At 36.9% G+C, this 20,813-nt stretch overlaps 1 protein-coding gene across 3 annotated transcripts in view; it reads left to right on the top strand.

Moving 5' to 3' along the window:
* Positions 1-201: 201 nt before the first annotated feature.
* Positions 202-20,813, top strand: part of LOC125788953 (uncharacterized) — a 33,722-nt gene continuing 13,110 nt past the window's right edge. Inside the window, exons 1-6 of one of the 3 annotated variants that reach the window (XM_049472921.1) lie at positions 202-286; positions 3,619-3,665; positions 3,938-4,288; positions 6,279-6,548; positions 6,786-6,836; positions 8,586-9,992. In XM_049472921.1, coding sequence (XP_049328878.1) covers positions 258-286; positions 3,619-3,665; positions 3,938-4,288; positions 6,279-6,548; positions 6,786-6,836; positions 8,586-8,665 — 828 coding nt within the window. In that variant the 5' untranslated portion in view covers positions 202-257 and the 3' untranslated portion in view covers positions 8,666-9,992. Of the gene's footprint in view, positions 287-3,618; positions 3,666-3,937; positions 4,289-6,278; positions 6,549-6,785; positions 6,837-8,585; positions 9,993-20,813 lie in introns of those variants that run through there. The other 2 variants (XM_049472920.1, XM_049472922.1) reach the window with 2 other exon arrangements.

Here is a 20,813-nt window from a genome sequence, read left to right as displayed (position 1 = left end):
TCTGTAAATGGACTGAGGCTGGGGGTCTAAACCACACTCAGTTTCTGACCAACACGATCAATAACTCAGGAACTCAGTAACTCAGTAACTCGGTCTCAGAGTTTCGTTTATCAGAAATCTGAAACAGAGAGAGAGAGAGAGAGGGAGGAGGAGAGAGAAGGGGCGGGGCCAGTTTTTTATTTTAGTGAGGCTCGTGCGCATCCCCTCCTTCACTCACCTCTCCTCACAGACAGCACGAGCTCATCCCTAAAAACAGCATGGGCGCGAGGAGGAGCATCAGCTGCAGGTGAGGAAACATCTCAGCATCTTCAGGCTGCACCCTGCAGTATAACACACTTTATACTTTACATTTATTTATTCATTTATTTATTTAGTGCATTAGAATTAATATTATACATTTTAAAAATGCATAGATATATATATATATTTTTTTTATTATATATTATTTTAAACACCTGTTGGATTAAAACTTGTTTTTATCATTTTATTAGTTTTAGACTTTTTTTATCTGTAAATTCTGCAGGTTTGCAGTTATATAATAACTATAGAATAATATATATTATTATTAAAGTATATTTGTTCTGAAAAGTTGTGTAATAATATTACAGCAGTCTGTATGTAGTCTGGTAGAGATGGTGCTGTTCTCAGTCTGACCGCTAGGGGCAGTTTAAGTTTCGTTTCTGTGTAACACTGACGCACAGCTGCTCTCCTAAGTCCCGCCCTCCTGCTCCTCCTCCTGCGCTGGGATTGGCTGGCAGTTCACGCTCAGCCAGTCCGGGTTCAGAGGGCGTGGCCTGTGGCTCACAGGTGGGCGTGGTTTATGTGTAAACGGGTGGGAAGTGAAAGTGTGAGTGAGGAGATGAGGTGTGATTATGGGGAATATGAAACTGGCTGAGCTCAGGCTGCTGATTGGGAACTTTAGGTGTGAAATCTGAACAGAAACTTAAGCCTCACTCAGAATAAAGTTACTGAAAAACTCAGAAACTTACATTATCACATTAAAAAAAGAAATAATACAGTAAATAACTGTTTAAATATGTTGCAAAATGTCGAAACTCAATGCATCTTGCTGTACCCTATGAAGACAGCTGCAACCTGGACTATATATATATATATATATATATTAGTATATTGGACTTTATATATATATATTAGTAAAAAAAATATTGATGTTTTATTCTATAAACTACAGACAACATTTCTCCCAAATTCCAAATAAAAATATTGTCACTTAGAGCATTTATTTACAGAAAATGAGAAATGACTGAAATAACACAAATAATAATTTTCTTGTATTTTTTTTATACTACACATCAGTCACAACTCACAAATCTACCACGTGTAAAAACGTCTTTTTTTAACCCAATTACAGACTATAAAAAGTAACATATTCAAAGATTAAAGGAGATTTTGTTGTCATTTCACATCATATGTGGTACACGAGGTGGATCGAAATCGTATTCTCGTGGTCCAGTTTACACCCAAAAGAGCAATTGTTAAAAAAATATAAATATAAAGATGAAATAAAATAGAATAAAAATAAAATAATACTAATTAATAGATAACATAAATACACAAAATATAAAGGAGTAGGGAAGTAACAGCAACATGTTTACTCCAATTCTGAATAAATATTAATAAAATTGACCCAATTGGTTTTGACTAATAAATCTAACAATTCTTATTATGTTACACAAAAAATAACAGGGTGATGATTTTAAACTCCTAATGTGAAACCTGAACAGAGACAGCGTCAGAATTTCCCAACTCTCAGCACTTTCCACTCCTACCGACCGATAGATTATTATTATTATTATTATTATTATTATTATTATTATTATTATTATTATTATTATTATTATTATTATATATTTAATCATTATTATCAGCATTTTTATTTTATTATTATTATTATTATTATTATTATTAGTAGTAGTTGTAGTATTGTTATTATGGAGGACCCTGTTTATAAGTATATTACATAACTTAAAGTGAACACAAGTAAATAATAGATAAATTAAATATGAAAAACAAATAAATAACAGGGTGATGATTAATTTAAACTCTTACCATGAAACCTGAACAGATACAGCGTCAGAATTTGCACACTCTCAGCACTTTCCACTCCTACCGACCAATAGATAGATGGATGGATGGATGAATAGATATATTATTATTATTATTATTATTATTATTATTATTATTATTATTATTATTATTATTATTATTATTATTATTATTAAGTAGGACCCTGTTTAAAAATATATTACATAACTCAAAGTGAACACAAGTAAATAAAAGATAAATTAAATCATGAAATTCGGATACTATATATTAATACCAATAGACAAAAAAAATAAAATAGAGCAAAAAGGAAGATTTTGTATGATAGTAACAACACAACACAAAATATAAACTATGATAACAGAGTGAAACATGAACAAAGCATAAAATAATAATAATAATAATAAGAATAAGAATAAGAATAATAAGAATAAGAATATTTTTTATTAATAGATTTATGTAAGTAATCGATTGTAATCCAGATGATGTGACTAATTCTGGGTGTTTTTGTGGAGTAAGGGGAAATACTCTGTGGTCAGGGGAGTTTCAGTGAACTCACCTGCTACTGAAATCCAGTGAGAGAAGAAGATCTGATAATAATACCTCTAATAATACCTGCTGATTAATTATTAATCCTAATCTTATACTGACACACCTGCACTGCATTAACAGCTTATATAATAACATTACTGAATAGTTTAATGTTGCCTCAAATAACTATTAAATATTAACTAAACTTTTATTTTACACATCCGATTATTATCTTTAGCATTTGCAGCATTAGAATTAACAGCATCTTAGCTCCACCCACTGCATAGGAAAATGCACTTAGAGATTAGTTTTATATGTAAATTAAATTACAAATCAAATGTATTATTATTATTAATTCAACAGCAGTTTAGCTCCACCCACCGCATAGGAAAAATAACAATCTGCACTTTGAGATTAGTTTCAAATGTAAATTTAATTACAAATGAAATGTATTATTATTATTATTATTATTAATATTATTTTTGTATTATTATTCAAATCTATACACAGTTATCAGCCAATCAAACAGCAGCATAGCCCCGCCCACTGAAAATAAAATATATTATTATTATTATTATAATTATTATTATTATTCAAATCTATAGACATTTATCAGCCAATCAAACAGCAGCATAACCCCACCCACTGCAAATAAAATATATTATTATTATTATTATTATTATTATTATTATTATTATTATTATTATTTTATTAATTTATTATTATTATTTTATTTTTATTATTATTAGTATTATTATTAGTATTATTCAAATCTATAGACATTTATCAGCCAATCATAAAGCTAACAAAATAACAAAGCTAAAAATAATAATTACACTTCAATTAACTTAAAAAATGATATTTTAAAATAGATGTATTGATTTTGAATTTATTTTCAGGTCTGAAAGGGTTAATTAGCGCAGTGATTAAAGCAGAATCAGGACTGAATGAGCTGTGCTGGTCAGTAAGGGTATATTTGTGCTGCTGCTGATGGTGTTGATAATGTTGACTGTGTGTTTTTAGGGCGTGTACAGTTACAGTCACATGGTTCTGCCTCCTGGTCCGTGTGGGTGAGTCTCTCTTTAATCACCTCAGTCCAGCATCTATAGAAATGTAGTTTATTATATTATATTTACCTCATTTTTACCACAATTAGGTGTACTTTTCCCATGGTTACGATAGCAAAGACAGACTGAGACGCTCTAAATCAAGCTGCACGGTAGACTACTTGCCTATAGTTTTGGGCTATATTAGGGCCGGCAGTCTTTTCAGTTGAGTTAATCTAAATGTTTTGATGATTTATTTGGTTAACCTTTATTAACCGGACTCCTCCCTCCTGCAGGCTCCTCCCCTCTGTCCTCGGTGGTCCACACCTGGTCAGGTGTTGGTCTGCAGGCTGTGCTGCCGTGTACCTGGGGGACGCAGGTATCGGACAGGCCCCGGTCTCCATATATCCAGTGGGAGACGCTGACCCACACGGTGTTTGAGCGAATGGGGGAGCGGATATTTCAGGGCGAGTCCTTCAGGAACCGGGTGGACGTCCCGCTGGAGATCCTGGACGAGGGGAACTGCTCGCTCTTCTTCAGGGACGTCCAGTTCAGCGACGCCGGGATCTACGAGAGTTACCTGGTGGTGGGAGAGAACCAGGTGCAGCGGAGGATCTTCCTCCAGAGCGTCCAGCTGCTGGTGTTCGGTGAGGAACCGGAACTAACGAGTCCTATAGACTAATTCACTAAAACAACAACTATAATAACGGTTCTGGCCTTAGGTAACCAGTAAATGACCGGTTACAGTCTAAAATGTGCTATGGGTCAGTGGTGTAACAATATGAAACGTTCTATAAGTCAGTGGTGTAACATTGAAATATTTTATAGATCATTAGTGTAATAGTCTGAAACACTTTATAGATCAGTGGTGTAATGTCTGAGTTTGTTTTAGGTCAGTGGTGTAACAAATGCAAGGTTTTATAGGTCAGTATCGTAATGTCTGAAATGTGTCTTAGGTCAGTGGTGTAACAGTCTGAAATGTGTCTTAGGTCAGTGGTGTAACAGTCTGAAATGTGTCTTAGGTCAGTGGTGTAACAGTCTGAAATGTGTCTTAGGTCAGTGGTGTAACAATGTGGAATGTTTTATAGGACAGTGTACTTCTAGAGCTTTCAGTGTTGTAAAAGTTAGTTTTAGAAGTTAGTGCTGTAATAGTGTTGTCAGTGGTGTAACATATGAATAGATTATTAGAGTAATAGTGTGAACAATTTTATAGGTCTGCTGTTTAACTGTTTGAAATGTGTATAACAATGTGAAATATTTTATAGGTCAGTAGTGTAATAATGTGAAATATTTTATAGGTCAGTAGTGTAATAATGTGAAATATTTTATAGGTCAGTAGTGTAATAATGTGAAATATTTTATAGGTCAGTAGTGTAATAATGTGAAATATTTTATAGGTCAGTAGTGTAATAATGTGAAATATTTTATAGGTCAGTAGTGTAATAATGTGAAATATTTTATAGGTCAGTAGTGTAACAATGTGAAATATTTTATAGGTCAGTAGTGTAACAATGTGAAATATTTTTTCATATTTTTATATTTTATCAGTGGTGCAATATTGTGGAATGTGTCTTAGGTCAGTGGTGCAACACTGTGAAATGTATTATAGGTCAGTAGTGTAACAGTGTGGAATGTATTATAGGTCAGTGGTGTAACAGTGATGAATGCATTTTAAGTCAGTGGTGTAACATTGTGGAATGCATTACAGTTTAGTAGTGTAACACTGGAATACTTTATAGGTCAGTGGTGTAACAGTGTGGAAAGCATTGTAGGTCAGTGGTGTAATGTCTGAAATGTGTTTTGGTCAGTGATGTAAGAGTCTAAAATGTGTTTTAGGTCAGTGGTGTAACAGTGTGGAATGTATTATAGGTCAGTGGAGCAAAAGTGGAATACTTTATAGGTCAGTGGCGTAACAGTGTGGAATGTATTATAGGTCAGTTGTGTAACAATCTGATTTTTTTATGTGTTGTAAAAGTTAGAAGTTAGATGTAAAAGTTAGTGATGTAACAGTGTTGTCAGTAGTGTAACACTGGAATACTTAATGGTGTAACAGTGTGGAATGTATTATAGGTCAGTATTGTTCTAGAGCTTTTAGTGTTGTAAAAGTTAGAAGTTACATGTTGAAGTTAGTGATGTAATAGTGTTGTCAGTGGTGTAACAATATGAAAGGTTTTTATAGGTCAGCAATGTAACAGTGTATAATGCATAATAAGTCAGTGGTGCAACAATGTGAAATATTTTATGAATTATTAGAGTAATAGTGTGGAACTTTTTTATACGTCAGCAGTTTAACAGTGTGGAATGTATCATAGGTCAGTGGAGCAAAAGTGGAATACTTTATAGGTCAGTGGCGTAACAGTGTGGAATGTATTATAGGTCAGTTGTGTAACAATCTGAATTTTTTATGTGTTGTAAAAGTTAGAAGTTAGATGTAAAAGTTAGTGATGTAACAGTGTTGTCAGTAGTGTAACACTGGAATACTTAATAGGTCAGTGGTGTAACATATAAAAGGGTTTAATAGGTCAGCAGTGTAACAGTATGCAATGTTTTAATGTGTGTTTACTGAATGTTAATTCTATGCTTCCAGCTGTTTTTTTAAGCGTTATATGTTTTTTATATATTGTTGTATCTGAGCAGATCATAAGCTGGAGCAGCGGGTGGAGGCGGGTAAAGACCTGGTTCTGGATCTGTACACCGCCCACGCTCACACGCTGGTGTTCGAGAGCGTGATCACGCCTGGGTGGGCGGAGCTCTGGAAGCGAGGGACAGCCAGGAACCGGGACTCTCGCCTGCAGGAGAACGAGGACAGCCTGGTGATCAGGGGCGTCCAGCCCGGAGACAGCGGGACATACAGGGTGGTGGACTCGGACGGTCTCGCCCTGAGCACCGTCAAAATCACCGTCACCGGTACAGCTCACTTAATATATATAATAATATATATACAATAATATATAATCACTTAATAACAACCTTTAACTGTGATACCTGTAGCAGGTCTCAGAGTATTAAGATATGGATGATATATATATATATATATATATACTAGTACAGTGATGTACTACACCACTGTAGCAGAACTGAGTGTAGAATTTGTTACTGATTTAGTTAAAATTTACAATCAGTTGTTTATTTATATTCCCACAGATCCTGTTCCAACCAAATCTACAGTGGTGCAGGAAAAGCAGCTCTCTGTGGGTAAGGGTGTAATTATTATGAGATAACATGTTACTGAATGGAAGTGTTTGTGGGGCTACATAAAACCTCTATATCCCTTTAATGACAGCTGATATAAACCTACTTTAACTTTTATAAAGGTTTATTCCAACAAACAATCCGTTCTAAATAGCTTTACTCTGTGTTACATTTCCAATTACGTTAGTTATGAATGCATTATAACACTAATAACAACAGTAGAAAATAAAATTACTGTTAGAAACAGTGCAGACTTTGTCAGCTTGTAATGGTGTGGTGAGTGGTGTGACAGTGTGTGTGCATGTAAAATGCATTTTAGGTCAGTGGTGTAACAGTTTTGTTAGTGGTGTAACAATATTTTAGGTGGTGTTATGTGAGAAATGTGTCGCAGGTCAGTGGTATAAAAGTGTTGTCAGTGGTGTAACAGTAAAATGGGTTTTAGGTCAGTGGTGTAACAGTGTTGTCAGTGGTGTAACAGTGTTGTTACAGTATTGTCAGTGGTGTGACAGTGTGAAATGGGTTTTAGGTCAGTGGTGTAACAGTGTTGTTACAGTATTGTCAGTGTTGTGACAGTGTGAAATGGGTTTTAGGTCAGTGGTGTAACAGTGTTGTCAGTGGTGTAACAGTGTTGTTACAGTATTGTCAGTGGTGTGACAGTGTGAAATGGGTTTTAGGTCAGTGGTGTAACAGTGTTGTTACAGTATTGTCAGTGTTGTGACAGTGTGAAAAGGGTTTTAGGTCAGTGGTGTAACAGTGTTGTCAGTGGTGTAACAGTGTCATCAGTGGTGTAACAGTGTTGTCAGTGGTGTAAGAATGTAAAATGTGTTTATGCCAGTGCTGTAACAGTGTGAAATGTGCTTTAGGTCAGTGGTGTAACAGTGTTAAATGTGCTTAAGGTCAGTGGTGTGACAGTGTTGTCAGTGGTGTAACAGTGTAAATGTGCTTTAGGTCAGTGGTGTAACATATTAAATGTGTTTTAGGTCAGTAGTGTGACAGTGTTAAATGTGTTTTAGGTCAGCTGTGTAACAGTGTTAAATGTGCTTTAGGTCAGTGGTGTAACAGTGTTAAATGTGCTTTAGGTCAGTGGTGTAACAGTGTTAAATGTGCTTTAGGTCAGTGGTGTAACATATTAAATGTGTTTTAGGTCAGTGGTGTAACAGTGTTGTCAGTGGTGTAACAGTGTTAAATGTGCTTTAGGTCAGTGGTGTAACAGTGTTAAATGTGTTTAGGTCAGTGGTGTGACATATTAAATGTGTTTTAGGTCAGTGGTGTAACAGTGTTGTCAGTGGTGTAACAGTGTTAAATGTGCTTTAGGTCAGTGGTGTAACAGTGTTAAATGTGTTTTAAGTCAGTGGTGTGACATTAAATGTGTTTAAGGTCAGTGGTGTAACAGTGTTAAATGTGTTTAAGGTCAGTGGTGTAACAGTGTTAAATGTGTTTTAGGTCAGTGTTGTCAGTGATGTAACAGTGTTAAATGTGTTTTAGGTCAGTGGTGTAACAGTGTCGTCAGTGGTGTAACAGTGTGAAATGTGCTTTAGGTCAGTGGTGTAACAGTGTCGTCAGTGGTGTAACAGTGTGAAATGTGCTTTAGGTCAGTGGTGTGACAGTGTTGTCAGTGGTGTAACAGTGAAATGTTTTACAGGTCAGTGGTGTGACAGTGTTGTCAATGGTGTAACAGTGAAATGTTTTACAGGTCAGTGGTGTAACAGTGTCGTCAGTGGTGTAACACTCTCTCTCTCTGTCTCTCTGCAGGAAGTGGGGGTGTGGTCAGTCCTGTCCTGGACGTGACTCTCTCCGTGATGCTGTGGACGCTGGTGATGTTTGTCCTGTGAGGTGATGCTGAAGGTGCTGCTGCTCCGGTCGGGGATGTTCTGGATGGGCGGAGCAGATCAGCACCTGTACTGATTTCTCTCAGGGTGGGCGTGGGCCTGTCTCTCACTTCCTGTAAGGCAGTGTGGGCGGGGCCAGGCCTTCCCCAGGTGCGGGAGCATTGAGTAGTAGGTGAGACTCTGAGAGTCTGATGCTCCTGCGCTTCATTTACTCAACTCCTCTGTGGGGTGGAGTCAGATCTGTAACCCTGTTCTGATCCAGGGATGATTCTGAAGATGCTCCCAGTGTCTTCAGACGAGTAGTAAAGGATGAGTAGTAGAACGAAGGTCTGTCACCATTACTGTTACTGTTTATACCATACAGTATACTGTCCAAGAAAGAATAGCGAAATAAAACAATAATATTGCATTTTATGACCAAATTATGCCAAAAATGCAATTAATAAATACAGTAAATAATAATTGGAGACATTGGAATATTCAGGAATTTAAATATATTAATATTTTAATCACCCTAATTAAATAAAAGCTAAATAAATTTAGAAAAGACAAAAAATTGGCTCATTCATATTAAAAACTATTGAGTTTATGTCCATATATTGTACGATTATTCAGTAAATTCAGTAATTTAAGTTAATAACATAATTATGGTGACAGGCCGAGTGTCCTGCTACTGTTTCTATGGGTTTTGCTGTTTTTTCTCACTTCTAAAAAACACGTATCTGTATGTTTGAATCTGTTTGAAGGGCTTTTTTATTTAGCACTCTGATTCTAAAAACTGTTTCTGAGATTTTTGGGTGTTTGATCTAGGGCTGAGCGATATGACTAAAATCATAAAAACTTAAATACTGTATCTCAATTAGTGTAGCAACATTAACAGATTAATGCACGTGGTTAATCTGGGAAGTTTATTGCATCCATATTTTTTATGCAAATTAATCACGTTACTAACTGTAATTTACATTTTTTTTCATAGAACCTGTTCACATATTAGCAGCATCACTACTGCTAAATTCAGGAGGGAAAAAACTCTGTCTTTATACTAAATTACTGATAGCATGTTTTCTTAAAGGTGTGGAATATGGAGCTAGACTACTGTTCATTTCTTCTATTAAATATTCCTCTCTGTTAAACTTTTAGGAATGGTTTTAGGAAATAAGCCTAGTCCTAAAGGACACAGCATTTACAAATAGAAAATCTCTATTAAAATATAATATACCATATTTTTCGGACTATAAGGCTTTATAGCTTACCGTGCTAAAAGTCGTACTAAAACATTTTTTGCTAGATTTTTAAAAATTAGCACTGTCGATTTTTAAAATTAAAGAGTTATAAGTGCGTCTTATAGTCCAAAAAATACAGTAGATATAATCTACAACTAAGCTTAATCCCTGTCTATGAAACCGACCTTTACTCAGCACATTAATTGATTATAATTTTAAAAAGCGTAAAAACAATCCTGAGATATTATAAAACAGCAATAAAAGGCTCTAATTCACCATATTTAACTCACTACACTACTATTACTGTCCTTTTACCAAACAATACAGAGAAATACCAGCACTGAATTCATTTACTATTAATATTAATCACAGAATATTGTTGTTAATAATACACTTATTTTTAAGTGATTGAAATGATTAATAATAAATATAAATATACATACATTAATTAAATTACACCTTGTCAATCTAATGCTAATTATTTTATTTTACATTTAAATACCTATTATTAAAAGCTTAGTCTAAAAGTAAAAGAGAAGAAAAGAAAGTGTATAAAAAATGAATAGATTGACACCAATAATCTGAATAATTTCTACAAGAAAATTGTATCATTTTGTACAAAATGATATGATGTGATAAAACCTTTACAATTTATAAATAATTTATATACATAAAATCAAATGGTCTATTGTAATAGTAAATATCTATAAAGTATTGCTGATATATTGATACACAAATTTAATGAAATAATTTCGTCATGCTGCATCTTTAATTACGATGTTCCTACGAAAAAAAATTACGCAACACAATAAAATCACACATTTTGTCACGTCTTAGCCCTGTCTCGTGTCTCTGTGTGTCTTCCCCACGTGACCTGTGCCTCTCTGTGTCTCCTGTCAGTAGATTTCCACCATGTGTTTCTCATTTGTAGCTCCGCCCCTTCCCCAGGTGTTTCCAATTCTAGTGTGTTTTATGTTACTATAAATAGCCCTTCTCTGCCACCTTGTCCTCCGTCGGTCTTTGCACCTTCCTCTGTCGTTTGTCTCGCCACGTTTGCTATTGTTTGTTCACGGTTTCGTTACGCTCTATTTATTTCTTGTATATTTCTAGTTCCCTTTATTTCTTGTATATTTCTAGTCACGTAGTTTGTTTCTTTGTTTATTTTGTATATATTTACGTATTTATCCTTTGTATATATTCCCTTACCTTGTTTTGTTTTTATCTGTTTAGCTTAGCTCTGTGTTTGTTTTCCCTGTTTGTTTATGTTATATATTTATTCGTTATTCCCCTGTTTGTTTGTTTGTTTGTTTACTTATTATTCATAAAAGTCTGTCTTACCCGCTTTTACGTCCGCCTCCCGTCTGGTCCCGCGTTACACATTTATTTTTTTGGGACATAAGTCAAATTTAGATGGTAGTCTGTGCAGCAGCTGCAATTTTATATAATATTTCTTTTATATGTTTTCGAATATATATATGTATTGACGATATATCGCTCAGCCCTGGATCAGCCCACTATAACCCGAGCTGTTTAAAGTTAGTAAATAAATAAAAGGAGATCAGTAGGTCAAAACTTTGCTCTGTTAATTATTTAATGAACATTAGCAACATCTTCTGCACTGCTCTGTTTACAGATATATATTTTACCTTGTATAGTACGTTTTTATAGCCATATATATATATATATATATATATATATATATATATATATGTTTTTTTTTCTTTTTCTCTATTCTTCTGTTTTCATTTATGTTTGAATCTGTTTCTTATTGTATTGTGGTGTTGCTGCTGGATGCCTAAATTTCCTTTGGGACAAATAAAGTATCTATCTATCTATCTGTCTGTCTGTCTGTCTGTCTATCTATCACTTATTTTTACTCAACGACGGAGCCTAGCATTGAACTAACGTGGTACGATGCATCCTTAAACTAACTAACATCTGAAATACCATCGTTTCCCGAAACCATCGTACTTTGTTGGTACCACAGAAGTCTGAACTATGTTGGTGTCTTAACTAAGGTGTTTCCAGATGTGTTCGGCCAGACTTTCCCAGCAGAAAACGTGCAACGAGCGCCTACGACGGTGCAGCGGGCGGGGGTTTATGTTTGAGTAAAATGAACATTGTTGTTTTATTCTGTAAACTGCAAACAACATTTCTCCCAAATTCCAAATAAAAATATTCTCATTTTTAGTGCTGCCTCATTAAACGCATTATTTTCTATTATATTATTATATTGTTTATTATAAAATTCAGAAGATGTTTGCCATTTCCATGATTTCCATGATTAATTTAGATATTTTAACTGTTTAAATGACCATTAAGGATTATTATCTGTAATAACCATAACATGATCAGGATGTATCATCAGATGTTAAGGAAACATGCTGAGTTTAAGGCGGCTCTTGTCAGCAGAGCTTCAGCTAGTATTTTATTACTTGAACTGTGAGGTACATCACAGCAATCTGTGTGGGTTGTAGCTTCCAAACCTGCCCACTGGATTCAGTGCCAGTTCTGCTATATATATATTTTAAAATTTAATAGCACTTAAACCCAATTACACAGAACAATAACAAGTGTGCTAGGTGGCACATTGTTATGTTTGCTGCCCTCAGCTGTATCACACACTTGTTTGTTCTGTGTAATTCAGTTTAAAATATAAAAATATATAAAATACAATAGAATTGGCACTGTCTCCAAATTTTAAATAGGGTGTGTGTGTGTTTGCTGCCACCTAGCTGTGTTAAACACAGTTGCTGAAATGCTATGGAATTTGTGAATATATAAATCATAATATATAATAGAGTTTTACATAATATTAATGTGTGCAATTGTCCCCATGTTTCAAATGAACATCCCCATTATTCTGTGTATAAATTCTAAGGATATAGAGCTACTGGTGTTTTTTATTTCTTAAATCCATCTATTTTTCTCCGGGAACATTAATAGGTATTTTTATGAACTGCAGTGATTTGGAGTGTGTACAGATGTAGAAGTGGTCTAGAAGTACCGTATTTTTCGGACTATAAGGCGCACCGTATTATAAGACGCACTATCAAAGAACGCCTATTTTCTGCTATTTTTCCATACATAGGGCGCATCGCATTATAAGGCGCGTTAAGTGACACTAGAAAGGGTGCCTATATCAAAGTGAACAGGGGTGGCGCCATGTTTCCCTTCCCCCACCGGGGGTGGTCGCTTGCCGGTGGAGCGTCTCAGTATATATAAATCTAGCTCTTTCAAAGTCAAACGAGTGCTGGATATTAATCTACACAGATTCCTCTCCTGAAAACTGTTTATTTGGGTGAGTAACGTGCTTCAGTTTATTTACAGTAAGCTTAGATTTCCAGATGTCCACTAAGGCTTGCTGCACCAGCGTTAGCATAGCTATCCGCTAGCACGCTAGCTAGTCACCTAAACTAGTAAAGTTAACCCAAACTTAAACGACAGCGTTACACTGAGTAATCCTGCGTGTTCTGGTAAGACAGTGAGATATTAGCTAGCGATTCGTCCCCCGTAGCTTGTTTTAACACGGTAAACAAGCAGATTACAGGCTGATAAAACTCACCTCTGAGAGAGTTAGCGCTTAGCATCTAGCTAATGCTAGCCAGGCAAAGCAGCACAGACTTACAGGCCGATAACTCACCTCTGAACGGTGAACGCTTAGCGATTAGCATCTAACTCTAATAATACTGCTCCAGCAGTATTAAAAGTGCTAAATTTAGAAAATACTGATCTCTGAACAGTGAAAAAGCTAGCTAGCTAAGCGGTTAGCATCTAGCTAATGCTATTGCTGCTCCAGCCTCGGAGCGGCACGGCTCTGCACGGAGTGTGTGTTTACTGCTCCTTACACCTGACGGGTAAAATTTAGATAATACTGATCTCTGAACAGTGAATAAGCTAGCTAATGCTATTTGCTGCTCCAGCCTCGGAGCTGCACGGCTCTGGACTCTGTATAGCACTGAAACTCTGTATAACGCTGCACGGAGTGTGTTTACTGCTCCTTACAACCTGACGAGTAAAATTTAGATAATACTGATCTCTGAACAGTGAATAAGCTAGCTAGCTTAGCGGTTAGCATCTAGCTAATGCTATTGCTGCTCCAGCCTCGGAGCTGCACGGCTCTGGACTCTGTATAGCACTGAAACTCTCTATAACGCTGCACGGAGTGTGTGTTTACTGCTCCTTACAACCTGACGAGTAAAATCCATACAAAAGGCGCACCGTATTATAAGACGCACTGTCAATTTTTGTGAAAATTAAAAGTTTTTAAGTGCGCCTTATAGTCCGAAAAATACGGTACATACATTTTATTCTGAAAGCAATAGGTTTTTCGGTATTAACACTAAAATGGTGTTGCGAAAATTTCAACAAACAGTAAAATGAATGGTATGTCTCTGTCTGTGGTCCTGATTATGGAAGTATTTGCTGGCTACCGTTCTCCGTTCAACAGTTATTACTGCCGAAATGTCGAATATCAAAAATAAAACTAACTTTACCGTGGTCTAAAACCACAGAACTGGATCCATTTAATCATAATCAAAAATAAACTGCTCAAAAAAGAACTTATATCCCTTATAGAGTTTCGCTCGTTTGGTCCTCGATAGGTCCTTGACAGTTCTGGCAACATCGTCCTGCCTAAAGAGCGGAAGTTCGACCAAACATGAGGAATAATAAAACCCATCCATATTCGTTACCGTGCTTTTGGTTTACACATAACCTCGCCCAGAACTTGACCCCTCCTCTCTATTTGAAAAAGACAAGTTGTGTCAAAGTCATACTACCCACCGAAATGTGCTTCTCAACACCTGTGCACATGCGTGGACCCAATTTTATTAAGGTTTATTAAGTTTTCATTTATATGTATATGTATTTAAATAATTATTAATAGTATTATAATTAGCCCAATTAACCCTTAGCTGTATCCTGGTATATTGACTCAGGCTTTCCAAATATCCAGCCAAGTGCAAATGAGAATATGGTGCTTTTTCTGGTAGTTTTAGGTTTAAAATATGTTCAGAGAGGCTGCCACCCACACCCACAACTCCACAGACATTCAGGAGTACACAGAAACTGTCTCTGCCTACATCTCCAAGTGCACTGATGATGTAACCGACCTCAAAACCGTCACTGTTCGAGCGAATCAGAAACCATGGCTGACAGGAGAGGTCCACAAGCTCCTGAAGGCTAGAAATGCAGCCTTCAGAACAGGAGACCAGGCAGGCCTGAGGACAGCCAGGGCCAACCTGTCCCGCGGGATCAGGAAAGCTAAGAGGCTGTACTCAAAGAAGATATCCCAAAGCTTCAGTGACAGCAGAGACACACAGAACCTGTGGCAGGGTATCCAGTCTATCACAGGCTATAAACCACATCCACAGACCTGCAACAGCGACACATCTCTGCTGAACGACCTGAATGGGTTCTTCGCAAGGTTCGAGCCACTCAACAACACACCCGCCCAGAAATCCATCCTTCCTCCTGGTGACCAGGTGCTGACGCTGTCCCCAGACAGTGTGAGGAGAGCATTCAGCATGCTGACAGACTGTGCCTGGGAACTCGCAGAGGTTTATACTGACATCTATAACACCTCTCTGAGTCAGGCGGTGGTTCCCACATGCTTCAAAGCCACCACCATCATCCCTGTCCCAAAGAAGGCATCGCCATCCTGTTTCAATGACTATCGTCCAGTTGCACTCACCCCCATCCTCATGAAGTGCTTCGAACGACTAGTCATGCATCACATCAAGTCTTCGCTCCCCCCCTCCCTGGACCCCTAATCGCTTGACCGATGATGCCATCTCCACTGTTCTCCACTCAGCCCTCACACACCTGGACAAGAAGAACACCTACGTCAGAGTGCTGTTTGTTGACGTCACAGAGGACCTCTCCTGGAGCACCAACTCAGCATCTCTGGCCAGGAAGGCAAATCAGCGTCTCTACTTTCTCCGCAAGCTGAGAAGAGCTGGAGCCCCCACCCCCATCATGACCACCTTCTACAGAGGGGCCATCGAGAGCATTCTGACCAGCTGTTTCACCGTGTGGTACGGGGCCTGCACAGCATCCTGCCGCAGGACCCTCCAGCGCATCGTGAGAGCAGCTGAGAAGATTGTTGGCACCTCTCTCCCCTCCCTTCAGGACTTGTACAGCTCCCGCCTCACACGGAAAGCCCTCCGTCTGGCAGGAGATCCCTCTCACCCACTACACAGCTTCTTCAGCCTGCTGCCATCAGGGAGGAGACTGCGGAGTCTCGGGGCAAGGACCAGCAGACTGCGAGACAGCCCCATCCATCAGGCTGTGAGGATGCTGAACTCTCTTCCTGCTCTACCCCCCATCCCAATCCTGCCCCCAGCACACACTCACTCAGCATCCTGACCCCCCCACCAATACAGTACTGAACTCTGCACTACAATACACAAAGTACTGGTCCCTTCCAAACGGACTTGCACTACACAACACCTGCACTACTGATATACTTGCACTGTCAATACGCACTTTAATTCCACTTAATTAAACTGTGAACTTTAAGGACTTACGCACCCATTCACTTTACCAGCCTTAAACTATATACCATATACCGTATTTGCACTACTGTTATATACTATTTATACTGTCATTCCATCTCAATCACCATCAATATTGCACTATTGTCTTTTGTCTACGTAAGTCTATTGTGTTCTGCTGTATTGTACATATAGTGTCTCCCACTCTTTTATATTATATATCTATTTCTTTTTATTTCTATTTACAGTGCCTTGCGAAAGTATTCACCCCCTTTACATTTTTCACATTTTTGTTAACTCACAACCTGGAATTCAAAGGGAATATTTGAGGGTCTGCATCATTTAATTTACAGACCATGCATACAACTTTCAACATTTAACTTTTTTTTTTTTATTGTGAAGCAAACAACAAATAGGACAAAATAACTGAAAACATCAGTGTGCATAACTATTCACCCCCATAAGTCAGTACTTTGTAGAGCCACCTTTTGCAGCAATTACAGCTGCAAGTCTCTTTGGATAAGTCTCTATGAGCTTGCCACATCTTGCCACTGGAATTTTTGCCCATTCCTTATGGCAAAACTGCTCCAGCTCCTTCAAGTTAGATGGTTTCCGTTGGTGAACAGCAATCTTCAAGTCTGACCACAGATTCTCAATTGGATTAAGGTCTGGGCTTTGACTAGGCCATTCCAATATGTTTACACGTTTCCTCTTGAACCACTCAAGTGTTGCTTTAGCAGTATGCTTTGGGTCATTGTCCTGTGGGAAGGTAAATCTCCGCCCTAGTCTCATATCACTGACAGACGTAAACAGGTTTTGCTCAAGAATATCCCTGTATTTAGCACCATCCATCTTCCCCTTGACTCGGACCAGTTTTCCAGTCCCTGCTGCTGAAAAACATCCCCACAGCATGATGCTTCCACCACCATGTTTCACTGTGGGGATGGTGTTCTTGGGGTGATGAGATGTGTTGGGTTTGCGCCAGACATAGCGTTTTCCTTGGTGGCCAAAAAGTTAAATTTTGGTCTCATCTGACCACAGTACCTTCCTCCATACAGTTTGGGAGTTTCCCACATGCCTTTTTGCAAACTCGAAATGAGCCTTCCTATTTTTGCCTGTAAGTAAAGGTTTTTTTTTTTCTGGCCACTCTTCCATAAGCCCAACTCGTATGGAGTGTACGGCTTATTGTGGTCGTATGAACAGATACTCCAGTCTCTGCTTGGGAACTCTGCAGCTCCTTCAGGGTTACCTTTGGTCTCTGTACTGCCTCTCTGATTAATGCCCTCCTTGACCGGGCTGAGAGTTTTGGTGGGCGGCCCTCTCTTGGCAGGTTTGTTGTGGTACCATGTTCTTTCCATTTGATGATGATGGATTTGATGGTGCTCCGGGGGATCATCAGAGATTTGGATATTTTTTTAAAATAGGGAAATAATCCAAGGGTGAATACTTTTGCAAGGCACTGTATATATCTATTTCTCCCCCACACTACTGCACCTTGTTTTTGTCTCATGTATGTCCGTTTGTGTCCCTGCTGTTGTACACATAGTGTCTCCCATTCTCCTTTATTATATCTATTATCTGTACTTGCTGTAAAATTGGGAAGGAGAGGAACGTAATTTCAATTCTCTGTATGTCCTGTACATATGCAGCATTCACAATAAAACTACTTGACTTGACTTGACTTGAAATATACACAAGGGTAGCATGTTTTAACAAAAAAATCATGTTCATCTAAAATGTGCTCATTTTACCTGGGAGATGGTCAAGCTATAATGTTAATGTTCAGAGTCAGACATTGGTTCTGATCATTTGTAATCATAATGGGATTAGAAAAGAGGATTTTTTTTTGCAGAGGATATTATTTTCAACAGCTTTATTATTTATAAAAAGAACACAAGACCATATACAGTCATATGAAAAAGTTTGGGCACCCCTATTAATCATTTTCAGTTAATATTTGGGTGTTTGCAACAGCCATTTCAGTTTGATATATCTAATAACTGATGGACACAGTAATATTTCAGGATTGAAATGAGGTTTATTGTACTAACAGAAAATGTGCAATATGCATTAAACCAAAATTTTGAATGCAAAAGAAGCCATTTCTCAAAGCACGCCACAAACAGTCGCCTGAGGTGTGTTTTTGTGCTTTTGCATAGGCGACTCTGTTTGTGGCGTGCTTGCAGAAATGGCTTCTTTCACATCACTCTCCCATACAGCTTCTCCTTGTGTAAAGTGCGCTGTATTGTTGACCGATGCACAGTGACACCATCTGCAGCAAGATGATGCTGCAGCTCTTTGGAGGTGGTCTGTGGATTGTCCTTGACTGTTCTCACCATTCTTCTTCTCTGCCTTTCTGATATTTTTCTTGGCCTGCCACTTCTGGGCTTAACAAGAACTGTCCCTGTGCTCTTCCATTTCCTTACTATGTTCCTCACAGTGGAAACTGACAGGTTAAATCTCTCAGACAACTTTTTGTCTCCTTCCCCTGAACAACTATGGTGAACAATCTTTGTTTTTAGATCATTTGAGAGTTGTTTTGATGAGCCCATGGTGCCACTCTTCAGAGGAGATTCAAATAGGAGAACAACTTGCAATTGGCCACCTTAAATACCTTTTCTCATGATTGGATACACCTGGCTATGAAGTTCAAAGCTCAATGAGGTTACCAAACCAATTTTGTGCTTCAGTAAGTCAGTAAAAAGTAGTTAGGAGTATTCAAATCAATAAAATGATAAGGGTGCCCATACTTTTGCACCGGTCAAATTTTGGTTTAATGCATATTGCACATTTTCTGTACAATAAACCTCATTTCAATCCTGAAATATTACTGTGTCCATCAGTTATTAGATATATCAAACTGAAATGGCTGTTGCAAACACCCAAATATTTACAACTAAAAATGATTAAGATTAATAGGGGTGCCCAAACTTTTTCAGATGACTGTATGACTGTGTGCCAGAATATAGAGAAGCTACATAAAGAAAAACTAAAAATATATATACAGAACATGTAAATAAACCAAAGAAACACAGCATAGATTACCTGAAACAGGGGTTTACTTTAAGTCTGCTTTTGTAGTGTGGACGGATGAACCCTAAGGAATACAAAAGCAGGAAGAAAATATGAAAATTCAGAAGTTATTGCATTTAATACATGGAAACAATTAAACGTTTTGGGAACATTACCTACCTTTTATTTTTTATTATTTATTTTCTTCTGGGAGACAATATCCTGTATAAGAAAAGGAAGATCAAAATTATGATAGTATTAAACTTTTTTGTATTCATTATTTACTTCTTTTATATTTACATAAAACTAACAACAGCAACAAACATTCTCTTATTTATTGGACTTGTTTGTCTGAATTACTAGTGCATCTCAGAAAACCTGAATATCATGAGAAACTAGCTATCATACTTTAATTTAAAAAGTCACATTTAATAAACACTACATGTAAAGTAACATATTCCAAATCGTGTTTGTTTTACTTGGTTAAAAGCTCATGAAAACTAGAAATACTAAATCCTAACCTTAACCATGTTTACTAAAATATTTAATTTAAAACCTTAAATAAAAGAAAGTGTTAAATGTGTCAGTTTAAACATAATTAATAGAAAAGATGACCATTTACTGAACAATATTTTACCGTTTATTTTCCTTATTTCCTATTATGATTAATCTTCATCACAGATGCATTAGAAAAGTGTTTTTTTTTACTGTTGGCAATAGGCAAGATATCCTCAGTCAAACATTGAGATGTACTGTCAACAAATATATGACCAGTATTTATTTTTTTATAAGTTTAATATCACCTTAAATTCTCTTTTTCTGTTAAATTAGTTAGTAGCTAATGAGACAAACAGGAACTATAATACATCTTTATTTAATGAGAGTATCAACTGATTATCAGCCTGGTATCCATTTAGATATTAACTGTAATACATCTACTTTATTTATTTATTGTATTCACTGATTATCTGCCTGGTGGGCATTTAGGGCTAGTTACCAGCCTGAGAGGCATGAAGTAAATGCAATATAGCTAAATGTATTTATTTAGACAGGGGCTAGCAAACTAAACAACATACTTGGCAGCTTTAAGCAAAAAATAATAATAGGGAATAGGGAAGAGCTTGCTAAACAAACAGCTAACTAGGTAACAGTTAGTATATTTTCTGTCTTTATTCAGTACATGAGTCCCACAGCTAACTAGCTAGCTATCTAAAAAAAAGGGAGTAAAAATCACCATAAATATGTTAGAAATGTTACAAATAAACGACTTCTGTTGCTTTTTTAAATAGGACGTCACTTTTCTTTTACAATAACTTAATTTTTATGTGAATTACATAAATTAGTTTTTTGCCATGTTCTTAAATGTTATTATAAGAGCAGCAGTTATCCGGAACTGAAAGCTCCGCGTAGGTTCTAGCG

Source organism: Astyanax mexicanus, unplaced genomic scaffold (genome assembly GCF_023375975.1).
Source record: "Astyanax mexicanus isolate ESR-SI-001 unplaced genomic scaffold, AstMex3_surface scaffold_31, whole genome shotgun sequence".
Classification (NCBI taxonomy): domain Eukaryota; kingdom Metazoa; phylum Chordata; class Actinopteri; order Characiformes; family Acestrorhamphidae; genus Astyanax; species Astyanax mexicanus.
The sequence above is the reverse complement of the archived record's forward strand: the minus strand, read 5'-3'. Positions and strand labels throughout refer to the sequence as shown.